The sequence below is a fragment of the Erithacus rubecula genome (assembly GCF_903797595.1).
Source record: "Erithacus rubecula genome assembly, chromosome: 10".
Lineage (NCBI taxonomy): Eukaryota > Metazoa > Chordata > Aves > Passeriformes > Muscicapidae > Erithacus > Erithacus rubecula.
Genome location: NC_136662.1, coordinates 21642777 through 21656096, shown reverse-complemented (window position 1 = coordinate 21656096; position 13320 = coordinate 21642777). Strand labels below are relative to the sequence as shown.

General features: G+C 36.7%; 1 protein-coding gene across 14 annotated transcripts in view; it reads left to right on the top strand.

Annotated features, from left to right (window-relative positions):
* The window catches only part of EPS15 (epidermal growth factor receptor pathway substrate 15), a 67234-nt gene that overhangs the window by 51881 nt on the left and 2033 nt on the right, over window positions 1-13320 (top strand). For 4 of the 14 annotated variants that reach the window (XM_079314528.1, XM_079314522.1, XM_079314529.1 and 1 more), the window contains 10 exons: window positions 1577-1774; window positions 2337-2411; window positions 2749-2839; window positions 4129-4164; window positions 5000-5136; window positions 6718-6787; window positions 7978-8054; window positions 8557-8719; window positions 11415-11593; window positions 12121-12171. In XM_079314528.1, coding sequence (XP_079170654.1) covers window positions 1577-1774; window positions 2337-2411; window positions 2749-2839; window positions 4129-4164; window positions 5000-5136; window positions 6718-6787; window positions 7978-8054; window positions 8557-8719; window positions 11415-11593; window positions 12121-12171 — 1077 coding nt within the window. The remainder of the gene's footprint in view (window positions 1-1576; window positions 1775-2336; window positions 2412-2748; window positions 2840-4128; window positions 4165-4999; window positions 5137-6717; window positions 6788-7977; window positions 8055-8556; window positions 8720-11414; window positions 11594-12120; window positions 12172-13320) is intronic. The other 10 variants (XM_079314530.1, XM_079314533.1, XM_079314534.1 and 7 more) reach the window with 6 other exon arrangements.

The window sequence follows — 13320 nt, the reverse complement described above, 5'->3', positions numbered from 1 at the left end:
AAATAATTTGTCATAATATAATGAATGAAAAATGGATAATGCAGACTTAAAATTCTCTGTGTCCAGTAGTCATTTAAGTTTTAATCCTCCATGGCCTGGGGCATGCTCTTACTATTCTTCAATTGATGTGAAGTCAGTATAAAATTACTGATAGCATTTACTTAGTGCATTGGTGAAGGGGAAAGTGAGGTGGATGGAAGAAGAAATTGAGTTGAGATTAGGCACTGAGAGGCAGAGAGCCCTGTGCTTTGAAGTGGCTGCTGTTGCATGAACAAGTTTCTCTGTAATCAGTGATTTGTTATTACTTCTGTGATGCATGAGCTTGCAAACCTTTCCTCATGGTTCTCCTTCCCTGTTGCCAGCTGTGTGATTTATTAGCCACTCACACTGATATCAAGTTGAAAACAAAAGGCAAAGCCTACCTTTGAACCCTAGAAATGGCTGACTTCAGGGTTGGTCATTTCACACAATTCACATCTGTAACTTGCTAACTAGTCTTATAACATTCAAAATTTTAAAATATGGCTTTTAGTTTTGAAACTGAGAAGTAAACAAATGAATTTTTTCACCATTTAATCACAGGTAGAGAGAAGGTTATACCACTTCAGTGTTTTTATATGGCAAGAAGTGCTTGCCATGAACAGATTTGAGACTGATAATATAAGTGGTTATGCTTGATTGTACTACAGAAACTTTTTAAAATTAGGTTTTATTGCTCTTGACTCCTATATAAGGAACAGTAGGTGCTTTGGTGCTTTAAGCAAGATTATCTAATGGCTGGTCTGGGGTCAGTTAACTTGAAAGATACCTGGTGGCATCTTTGCTGACACCCTAACTCTATTAGGTGACTGACCTAGCAGAGTTCAGCAGGATTTAGGCAGCTGAATATTTGGACTAGGTTTATTCTCTTGCATAATTTGCCAGATCCAGTAATTCCTTCATAACTGGCAGATTGGTTATAAAAGTTTGTTGTAAGGCACTGCATTAAGCATATTGCTGAAATAATAACATATGAATATAAGTGTCTATTAGGAAGATAAACTTGGCTTTTGTAGACTTCAGAAGTCATGTGGGAGATGGTAATGAAATTATAATGTTCCTTCTTGGAATATGGGAATTCTGATAAAACAGCCTTTTTAATTTTGAGTTTAAGGAAATTGCAAATATATAATCTAGGGGAAAAAACCAGAACCACACACAAAACAAAAATAAGAAAAAAAATAACCTAACCAAAACTCTCCAGCAAAACTAAACAAATAAAAAAACCCTGAAACCTTCACATCTTTTCTGATGAGTTTGAATAGCTACAAATCTTGGTGTTGCCAGTGACACAGCCTTCCTCCTTGGCAAAAGGTGTGTCTTTCAACCAGTCTGAACTTCTGGTAAATAAGATTTCTGCTTATCTCTCAAATTTCACCCTTTGATTGACAGAACAGGTTTTTATTATATTTATAATATTTTGTTACATTTGCTTTTGAAAATAAGATTTTCAGATATATATCACCCACCTTATATTTAGGAGGGGGTGGCCATTTACTGGCCACTCTGATGCTAATACATTTATTTCTGTTTACAGGTTCAGACAAAGCTCCTTGAGCTGAAGGAACTGGAAAATAACCAATTTAGTTGGCACTCTCAGCCCCATAGTACACTTGTTAATGGAACTGTGGATCATTCTAGTCTTAGCAACAGCAGCAGTGAGACTGCAAACCTTAATGAGAATGCTGAGAAGGAAAGTATAGCAGAAGAGGAGCAAACAAACAGTGTGTCTCCAGTGAGTAGTGTTTTGCCTGCTTGATCACGATGCATTGCAGCTGTGAACTTGGAATAAGTTAAGAATCTACCAAGATTGATTATGTTTTTGAATACTTGCACAACTGATATTTCAGGGTGTTTTTCTGAGGGACTGTATTTCCACATATCTGAAAGTTTATAAGCAGAAAAGGAGGTAATTGTAGCTTGCCTGGAAATTAGCATAGTGGGGTTTTTTTTCTGTATTTATTTCTAAAGCAAAATATCTTAAATTGAATAGCAGAATTACCATTAAAGGAGAGCAGCTGTCTCATTTGGTGCAACGAGAGCAGAATAAGGAAAAGTACAGAAATTCTAAAACTGTCTTTCTTTAAATGTTCCTCCTTATGTCTCAGTGGATTCATGATGGATTTATTTTTTAAAACTTTTACAGGGTTTATGGAGCACTAAAGTATTTGCTATAATAAGTATGAATCTCTTGAAGTACACTTTAGTATATTCTGTGATTCTGTTTAAGACTTAAAATTTTATTGTGCAGTCCTGTATTTACTTATTTATGGTGAATTGCTTTTATCCTTGTACAGGTAAGGAATAGTCCTGAAACAGCAGTCTCTGTTGGAGAAGAGAAAGAGACCCCAGCTGCAACTGTTACCAAAAAAGTGAGTTTGTTCAGGTCTAGGGGAGGAAAAAGTAGGTTAAAAAAATCCTGGTTAAATTGTTTCAAGCTTGCATGATGATCATACAACAATAGATGAATAATTGTCACTTCTTACTGGTTTTATTTAGTGTGATGTCTTGAAAACATTTCATCTCATGTAACAGGCAGGTTGTTGAAAAATATTTTGGAGCTCCATTGATGAATTATATAGAATTCCAGCTGTCTCTTTGCTTTAAGCTTTAAGAAACCACTGAATGGTAACAGGAGATGACATTAGTGTTTTCCATCCTTGTAAGTCTTAAAAGTTTAATATGTTTCTCTCTTTCTGCATTGCTCAGGAAGATCCATTTGATGCTGAATCTCACCCGTTGCCTGATCTGGTTTCTGAAGCCAGCTTAGAGTTCTTCCAGTCTGACCCTTTTGTTGGCAGTAAGTAAACATTTCTCTCTAAGTGCAGATTTGCAGAAACAGGTCTTGTGTGAATTGTGTGAATACATCAGGCTCATCTTCACCTTGAGACTGCTCTTTATAGAATAAATCTGAAGGTGTGTGAGTGACAGAAGAGTGGAGCTAATAGTGTTACAGAAATAGAAGTGATAGAAATGAAAGTTCCAGGGTGTTTCTCCTTCCTTGCTCTGGACTTCCTAAATAGATCTGAAAATTGCTCCTTTTCCCTCACTGCTCTTCCTGAGGGTTTCTCTTCCCCATTCCCTCCCTGCCTCTGCCCTGGTGGCATTTTGGCTGTAAAGGTGTGGGCAGGTTTGTGGTAGGTGTGGTGTCACTAATCTGATTGACAGCCCCAATCCACAAACAGGTCAGCAGAGGCTTCCCTGGGCTGTGCTGTGGGGAGGGTGTGGGTGGTTCAGAATGAATGGCTGTGGCCTACTTCTGGTGAGTTTGGCTCTCAGAACAAGGTAATGTGGAACTGCACCATCTGTTCATCTTGTGGAAGTGCTGGGCTTTATTTTAAGAACTTGCCATTGACGAATGATGTTGCTCTGCTCTTATTTTTTTATGGAAGGAATGATCTGCCTGTGTGGAGCCAATTGAGGAAGGGGAGTTTATTTGAATTAACTGCAGCAGATGTTTTCAGCCACATTAATATGATTTTACACACTTTCAGATCAACATGGTCTGATCAATTTAGCTTGTATTGCTTCGAAAGGAAAATAAGCTAATTTGTTTCAGATCACTTGGCTTCTGAAAGAATGTCAGTGCAGATTGAATATTTTTAATTAATAAATTAAACTAATTTAAAACAGCTTGTATGCTTCTGTTTTGATACTACTTGATTTTTGTTTATATTGAAGTGGTCTTACAGCACATGACAAGGCCTTTCTTTCAGCAAAGGTCTGTCTGTTAAGAACCAAACTTTTGGGCTGTGAGCACTCAGTATATGCAGGGGTACCCATATACCCACAACCACTAGACAGGGTATCTGTCTCTCAGATGTACATGAGAAAGTAGAAATGAGTTGGGATCATGCATCCAGTACTGAAGTGAGCACTTGGGAGCTACCATCCACAGTGTCTGTGACAATTAAACAAAATTGGGACCCATCTCAGTGGCTGGCCTGGATTACTGCAGTGGTAATACTGCATTATGTGGGTGTTTGTGTTCAACACGCAACAGAAATGCAGCTTGGACTTGGCTGCTGTTCTGTGTGTTTCGTGATGGTAATGAGGTGTTTAATGAATATTTGCTTTTCTTTTGAACAGATGATCCCTTCAAAGATGACCCTTTTGGAAAAATTGGTAAGTAACTTTATAACTGATAATGCATTTGTTTTTCTAAATGGTTCTTGCTAGTGGGGAAAATTGTCACCACTTTCAGAGGAAAAAAGTATGTGGAAATGCCACAAAAAGTCATGATAGGATATATGTGACATTAGCACCTGGCCACTTGTGTTGAAGCTTTTCAGAGAAGCCCATTGCCAATGAATTTTGCTCTCATTGAAAGTTCCTTAGATGGGATTTAAGTATGTGAAGGTGATGAACAGAAAATCCCAAACACTTTCTGCCTGTTTTCTTTGCAAAGTGATAGGACTCTGTTCTTTAAAAGGCTCCTAACATACCAGCTTCCTTTAGAATCAGGTATTGAAAAGGTGGGAAGTGTCTATTTAGTTTGACTGTATAGGCAATGCCATTGCATTGTTTGCTTGGTCCTGAGTGGAGTTACTAGTGGCAAAAAAACCAAATAGCCAATGGGAAAGCAATGGTAAAATAGGGTTGAGTACCAAGTGCCAAATAAGAACATTAATTGGATTTGGGGAGTGCAGGAGAGGAGAGCAGGAGAGTTCTTAGAAACATTAGGTTCTGTAAAATGCTTCATTTTAGGGACTTGATTAAAGAACCTATATGCTGAGATGATTCTGGAACTGCTGTTTTCATGATGTGCAGAAAACTTTGGCTTGTCTGATATTTTGAATCATACAATACAAATTATTCACAGGAGAATTTCATACTTCAAAGGTCCTTGGTCTTAAATTTGTCATTTTGTAGCAGTATGAAAAAGCAATACATTGTTTAACTTTTAGGATATCTGCTAAGTAAAGCAAGTAGAAATACTAGAGAGATGTTTACTTTTTAGATCCTTTTGGTGGTGATCCCTTCAAAGGCTCAGACCCTTTTGCAGCTGACTCTTTCTTCAAACAATCCTCCACTGATCCTTTTGTGACTGCTGGCACTGATCCATTTAGTTCTGCAGACAACAGTAATAGTACCACAGTAAGTTTGTTGTCACACCTTTTACTGCTTTCTCTATGTGATTTGGACAAAATAACCTATTTTGTACATTTAGACATGCTTTTAAAAATTGATATTCAGAAATCATATAAAGGTTACCTCTGATCCCCCGGCTGTCTTGTCTTTTTATGTCCTATTTTCTAGAAATAGTCACAGATGAAATAGAACTAAAAATAAAAACATTTTAAAACTATTTCATTGGGGATCTTCCCTGCTCCACAACTAAGAGCATTTGACAGTAATGACTGTCATTATTTAACAATGACTTAAGTTTTAGAGCTCTCCAACAGTTCTATTCATTGGTGGAAAGTAATAAATGGAAAGAAACCCAGGATCAACCTCACTGGGTTGATCAGACACTTAATTTTTGCCTCCACATGCTATAGAATCAAGAACTATGTGCTGTATTTTGTCTGAAATCTGAAGTGGTGTATGGGGTTTCCCCTCAGAAAAATCAGATTGTTCTGTAGATAGGTGGATGTTTAGGTTTTGATGTGACTTGGCTTTTTTCAATAAGAATCACCAAAGGTCTCATAATGTGGTGATACCTTCTGAAAGTACCTCTTTCAAGTGTACTTCAGTCTGTTAGCTCACATCATAAATGAGCAGTTACTGAATAGTCTTGAACCGTTAATAAGGTAGAGTTGGACATAAAACTCTTTCTGGTCTAGACTAGAACTTGTTGAACATGTAATATCTAAAGCTTATAGACAATTTGAGCTACTGAAATTCTTCATGCCATTAACTTTGTCTCCATTCTTTTGCCATCTCCTTTCCTTTTCGGTGCTCTTTCTGTTCATGCCTCACTTCCAGCTTTGTGTGTGCATAAAACATGTGTAAGCATATATAAAACTCAGATACATGTGTATTAAGAATCAAGTCAAGTGGCTGTAGAGTGTGCCTGAGGTGCTCCCACAGCAGCCAAGAGTGAGAAATCATTGCACTGACAGTGGTGGTCCTGCCCTTCCCCATGGTGTGCACACTGCAGATCTCAAGGTTGTATTACACACCACAGCCTATACCCCCAGCCTTAAAAATTAGATTTCTACAATGTTTTACTTGGCACACTATCATTTTAAAAGTCTTGATGTTCTAATGTAACCAATAAGACCAATTTCTTGGCCTTATTACAGTCCAAAGGAAGGGGAAAAAAGAGAGGCAGAGCTGTGGTGTGGATTAGCAGTGGATTCTTGAGATCTGTACTTCAGAACTAAAGTTACACATTCATCCTAAATGCTTTACCACACATCTCTGGAGTGTTGAAATCTTCATGAAGATGGCTCTGGTTGTAGAAGTCTGAGACCAGAATGAGTGGTAGATATTCCTGGCTGTTGCATTAGCTGTTAACAAGTATGTTGCACATATTGTACCTTTTTCCATCCTTTTGAAGCATAGGGGAAGAGTTTCTATTAACAGACTTCTTTACTGATGCTGATAAAAGCTATTTCCAGAATGTGTTATCTTAAAACTTCTAAACTAAAATAAATGGTGACTGTGTTCTTAGATTGAAGAATCTTTTAAGCTGAAAAGCAAATTTCCCTCCAAAGGAATTTTTTATTTTAGACAGAGTTATCAAAGAAGAATGACCCTTTTGCTCCTGGTGGAACCACTGTTACTACATCAAATGATCTAGGTAAAAGTAGATATCAAGCTTTTTGGGGTTTATTTTTGCTTTTACTTGCTTTTGTTTCTAGAATTTTGTTTCTGAATTTGCAACAGAGCATTATAGGAATTTCCCATGTTTTATGAATTGTCATATAAAGTGTGACATAAGGGGCCTGTTTTCAGGGGGGAAATTTTTAAATCAAAATTGCCTCTAGTGTTTATCATTGAAGACCGATTCCACAAAAACTGTTCCTAAAGCTGGGACAGTATCCTGATCTAAGTGTTTGGTGTATTTGGATGGTTTGTACTGCTTCCCATTAGGGTTATTTTTAGAGATTTCATGTTACTTCCTAAGTAACATCAGGAGAGCTCTGCACCATGAAGGTAGATGTGGAATAGAGAAACTCCTCCATTGAGATTTTTAACTGCTTGAGTTTGTTCCTTCTGTGACCCTCTCTCACCTGAGGGCTAAAAATGTTTTAGGGAAGGCTCTTAATACCTATTTTCCTCAACTGCACTGATAAGTGATAATCCAAAACGGGAATCCATATGTAATTTTGTATTGTACACCTGTTAATTTAATTGTAGGAAAAATATGGTGTTTTTTAGAGATACAGAAGTGAATATGGCACTTCCTGCTCTACAGTACAGCAGCAGTTTCCACATATTTTAGGCACATGAGAATGAAAAGGTACTGTTGAATTAGACTGGGGGGATATGAGGTTCAGGTACTTGATTTCACAAGTGGGTCTGCAGTCAGAAAAGAGCTCTGGTTCATGTTCATATATATATATAAATAAATATATACATATATATGTCTATATATGTATATTTATGGGTGTATGCACACAAAAAAACACCTCTGTGTGTATACATACATGTATCTCAGTAGAACTTTTCCAGTAGTGTGATTATTGTTATTTGATACTTTCAGTGGAATTTAACTTTTTTTTTCATGTAGGAAAACATCCCAGTATTTCTTTTGAATTACTTCCTGTTCAGGAGGTTTGTTATTCTTAATTGGAAGTTGGCAGAGTTTTTGAGAAAGCTACTTCATAACTCGAACTGCTGACCTCATAAAATACTTCACTTGAATTAGTTTATGTTGCAAAATATGTAATAGTTGCTATTTAGTAATAATAGCAGTGGGCATTTTTTTTCTCAGTCTTTCATATTTAACTTTTAATCTTATTCTTTGCTTGATTTGTGTGTATTCAGCTACAGACCCCTTTGCCTCCCTGTTTGGAAGCGAATCCTTTGAAGGTGGCTTTGCTGACTTCAGCACACTGTCAAAGGTAATGTGAAGCTGCTGCTACTCACAGAAAATGCATGAAACTGCAGTGACAAGACAAAGCTTACTCAGTTGCATTACAGTTCTGCCACTACTAAACAATTATAATGGCTGACTTGCTTGAAATAGAGGTCTTGATAGGAAATTGTCCTGCAATTCTGTGAAGAATGCAGTGTAATCTTTTTGGCTTGATAAGTATTTTCTCTCTATTTCCAGTGATACTATAATTTATTTATTTAGTTTTAAATTTGCTAAGTTTAGCATCAAAAGTATTACTTTTGCATTTTTAACTGCATTCAACTTTATAGTGCTGTACATAGTAGCCATTCCTGATTTTGCTTTCTGTTCAGTCTTCTGGAGTACGTGGGATATGTGTAAAAAGAAACAAAAGTATTTTCTTTAGTCTTAGTCCAAACTTTCAGTTCTGGTTTAATACTGTATTATTGAAGAGAATGTCTGGTAGCACTGCACTGAAAATGTGTGTGTTGCTGTTTTCTTTGTTGAAGGCCAACAATGAGGATCCTTTTAGCTCTTCCACATCAGGCTCTGTCAGCAGTGTCACCATAACTAAAAACTTATTTGAAGAACCACCAGCTAAAAATGAGGATGTTCCTCCTGCACTGCCCCCTAAGACAGGAACTCCCACCAGGCCCTGCCCACCACCACCTGGTAAGATCTGACACTGAGATGTGGTAACAATCACCTGCTTCATGTTGGCAGAGAGACAGGAATTGTGAGGAGAGGGTAAAGGGTCTCAATTTAAAATTAATGAGCAAGATGTGGAACAAATCCGTTCCTGATCTGCTGGTCATTTCCTCAGAGTTAAGTTTTGCATGGTGTTTGGGATCAGAGTTCAAAGAGACAAAGGATGTAGAAAACAGTAAAAAAGACTTTTTACAAATGTATGCAAGAATACATCATAGCTGCAAATTAAATGGTTGCTAATGTGCTACACTGTGAATCTTGAATTAAATTATTATTAAAGTGAGAATTTAGTGTGCTTTATACATTGCAAACACAGATGGGTTTAATGCAAAATGTTTTTAAAAGGGTTAAAGAACTGGCTTAGATTTTCAGGTTAACTTTTTCCCAGAGGTTTGTAGAAGTAACAATAATAAACAAGTTCCCTGGGCTGTTCTCTCCTCAGTGGTAGAGGAGTTTCTGGGATGTTCCATGGCACAAACCACTCTGCTCTCCAGAAAAGGCCATGATTATCATGCATAACAACACCTTTTTGTGGTTGCAAGACCATGTTACAACAGATTGCTTACTCACTCTTAATTTGTTTTTGCAAACATAGGAAAATATATTTCTAGTATTCCTTTAAAAATTTCTGTCCTCTGTTTCATTGTCTTTAAAAACTCTACTGTGTCATTTGTTTCACTGTTACACTGCATGAATGAGTCTCAAGGTATTTTGAGAAACTGTGGCATGAAACTTAAATGTGTATTCATCTTTTCCTCTAAAGAAGGGGAACACAGTAGATACAGGAGTGCTCATACTGAAGTTTAAACTCAGCTGTTCAGTTTCTAATGTTGGTGTGAGATCTGGTTCATGATAATTCCTTGCAAGTAATCATTTCCATTGTAATTAACATTAAAGCAGCTGACATGGCAAGTGATGATAATTTGAATGTTTGATGTTAGTCCTTATTTAAACATAAAAAGGATTTCTGACTGACTGTATGGGAGTGGCTGTGACATGCAGTTTTGGAAGGCAAGTTTCTAGGGATGGAAAAAGACCATCCTTAGCAGCAGATGATTAGAAAAAAAAATAGGTGGTTTTGATAGGCACAGTTAAAAATGTGGTTATCTTGATAACTATTCCAAATTAATTATTTTCCTAATGGAAATAAAATTTGAGGTATTTAAATGTAATTATTTTTATGACTTCCTTGGTCTGATGTGAAACAATGGAATGCTTTTTCAAAGACATACCCAAAAATCTTTCTTGTAATTTCTTTTAATTCTTCTGTCTACTGGGAAGTGTGTAGAAGGGCTGTTGCCTCTGAATTCTGTTGCCTCTTTAGATACTGATAAACACCCCAATTTCTCAGTTTTGGAGAAGATTCGGTGATTGCGTATTTTATATTCTTACAATTTTTAACCCTTCCCATGCAGAAATAAAATTCCCTAGTTGTTATTTAGAGATACTTCTCCCACATTTTTCAAGAAACAGGCAGGCATTATTTGTAAATAACAGAACTGTAGAATCACAGAATGGTTGGGGTTAGAAGGGACCTTAAAGATTCAGTTCCAAACCCCTGCCACAGGCAGGGACACCTTTCACTGGAGCAGATTGCCCCATCCAACCTGGCCTTGAACACTTAGAGGGATGTGGCAGCACAATATCATCAGTGCCACATGGATAGAACATAATCCATGAGAGAACTGGAAGGGTTATCTGGGAAATGTCTAAATAAATTTTATGTTTCCCAAAGGATGTTCTCCAAATCTCTAAATCATTGACAGATGAGAATCTCTTTTGCTCTTATGAAGTAATTTCAGTAGTGATATGTTAAATAATCATCACCTTGCTCAATTCTGTAGTTTTAATCTGAAATTGAAACAGAGGAAAGTTTTAAAATACAACCACTGCAAGTGTGGAACCACTTGCAGAACCTGGTAGTAGAATTCAAGAAATGGCACTGAAACCTCATGTGTGAACAGTAACGTACAGAGGGAGTGGTGGGATGAAGTTCAGCTCAGCTTGAATTCTTGGAAGTATTTGGGTTAATGTCCTCCACGGTGTTGAGAGTTGACTGGGATTAAGCTGTAAAAAACCCCAAACAGAATAAGTGGGGGGTTGTCCCTGATTCTGTTCATTTCCAGATACTTAGGCAAGAATTAACAAAACAGCTCAGCCTGTGATTGCTTGTTGTCATATTCCTTGTTTTAAACTGCAGAAATTCCTGGCCTTAGCACAGGGAGAGGACATAGTGTTTTGAAAACTTATAAATGTAGTGTACTTCTGCTCTCTGAATAAAGTTGTGTTAACTTGATCCAAAGAAATAGTAGAAGAGCCCTGATAGAATGATCAAAGACAATTGACAGCCAGAAAACAATACTGTGCTGACAGAATAGGTGCTCAAAACTGTTAGAAATTCTCTTTCCAAAATAATTAATATACAGCTGTGTTCCTGACTCATTAACATACATGTGTTCTTTTTGACCTGCTTACCCTTTCAGAAAGTGTGGGCTGCACCCTCACTTTTTAAATTGGCAACCCTTCCTCTGAAACTACAGCTCCACTAGTTTGTGGGAAGATGTTGCATTCCAAGTAGCTTTTGAATGGGGTTTTTTACTAGTTTTGGCATGTTATTACCTGCTATCTTAAATTCATTTTAAATTCATTTTAATCTAAGGGAAAAGACCTATCAATCAAATAGACTCTTCAGATTCCTTTAAGTCGAGTGATCCATTTCAGCCTTTCCCCACCCCAGACATTCCCAAAGAACAAGAAGCAGATCTATTCTGTGATCCATTTGCTCCCACCAGCATCAGTAAAGAGGCTGACCCCAACAATTTTGCAAACTTCAGTACTGTGAGTAAACACTTTTTACATTTGTTTCAGTCTAATGGCAGTTTTAAATGTTCACACTGAAGTCTTCAGTCTAATTTAAATTATTGAAACATATCCCATGTATGAAAGGGATATTGCTTCCAGTTTAAACTGTTTACATTTAGTTTAAAGCTGAGGCTGTCCTAAAACAAAATGCTGCAAATGTTGTAGTTAATGTATAAATTGCATTGGTTTTATGCCTTTTTTCATGGAGGCCTCCTAGCTTTTAGAGGAGAGAATTTCAAAAATATCTGTGTTCAAGGGATTATCCATTTTATCAATGTGTGCAGCAGATTTAAATTACAAATCTGTAACAAGCACACTGTTAACTACCCAATTAAAAGTAAACCAAAATGTGATTTTAACTGTCATGAACTCTTTGGTCATAGTGATAAACAGCCTCGTAACAGTGTATGTTAATGAAATATAACTTGATGAGTTTTGAATGGTTAGTCAATTCCAGACTTATGCACAATGTAGTAAAACAGTAAGTGTCTCTTTATAACCAGAATTCATTTCATAGAAGTCGTGGTGTCCAAGCAGTAGAAGCAAATCTAAAGGTTTGTGCATGCCTATATATTATTTTTTTCTTTTGAGCTTTTGCAAGTAGAAGTTTTGAAAGGCATCATCTCCCTTTCAATCCTGATACCTGTTAAATGCAATTTGCATTTACAGTATCTTGACCATACTGCTCTTTTTCTGTTCAGGCCTAATAAACTATGTGCTTGATTGAAGTAAACTAAGGATTGTCAGGCTCTCCAAGTAGACTTGCACTGGTTGCTGTGTCTTGGAGCATGGTAGCTTCTGAAATGTGGTTATCCATCTGTGGTAGTAGTTAGGGGGACTGAGAAGCCAGTTTGGAAGAGTGGCAAGAATGTTTATTATCTTTATAAGGGAAGTAGTATTCTTTTCCAGCTGCAATTACTGAAAATACTGAGTGCACTATGGAGAAAACTCAGGTATTTCTGCTTTTATTTCCCAAAGAAGCAGCTCAGAGCAGAGACCTGGGGTCTCTAACATCTAACCCTTTCAGTTAATGCTGGCACATCCATGAGGACAGGGGCTTCACCTATCTCTTAACTTTTCTGCATGTTTGCTAGGAAGAAACTTTAGCATAATCTTTTGTATTTTATTTAAGATAATACCCTTAGCTGTCTCTGATTTATAGTCATTCTACCAGAGATATTTAGTTCACAGTTGGTTCTCATCAATATACATGGAAATAATCTGTTCTTTTTTTTCTCTCTCCTATCATGCTGACCTTTCTCTGTATTACTATCAGCCTTCTAACTCTACAGTTACTCTTATTATTTTGCTGCTTCTTGCCAGTGATATTTTTCATTACACATTCAGAAACAGTCAGTCTACATATAAATTTTTGCAATAATTTTCATCTGGAAAAGTCATCCCTATTGACAGCAGGATAAATCAGGATGGCCTACAGTGTGAATAGGAGTGTGCTTTGCAAAATGTTCTCCTGATTTATTCAAAGTTTTTCTTGTATAGACTGGTATTTATCCAAAATAAAGCTGTGTTTAAATTATAGCACTTTTTACTCTGTAACATTTTAGAAACTTAATACTGAAATTTGAAACATAACATATGTCATTAAAATACATCAGTGTGATTCAGTGCACTTCTTAGTAGTTAAACCTTAAACTGAGCCAATTTAGTCTATTACAACTACAAAACAAGAAATATTTTTGAAA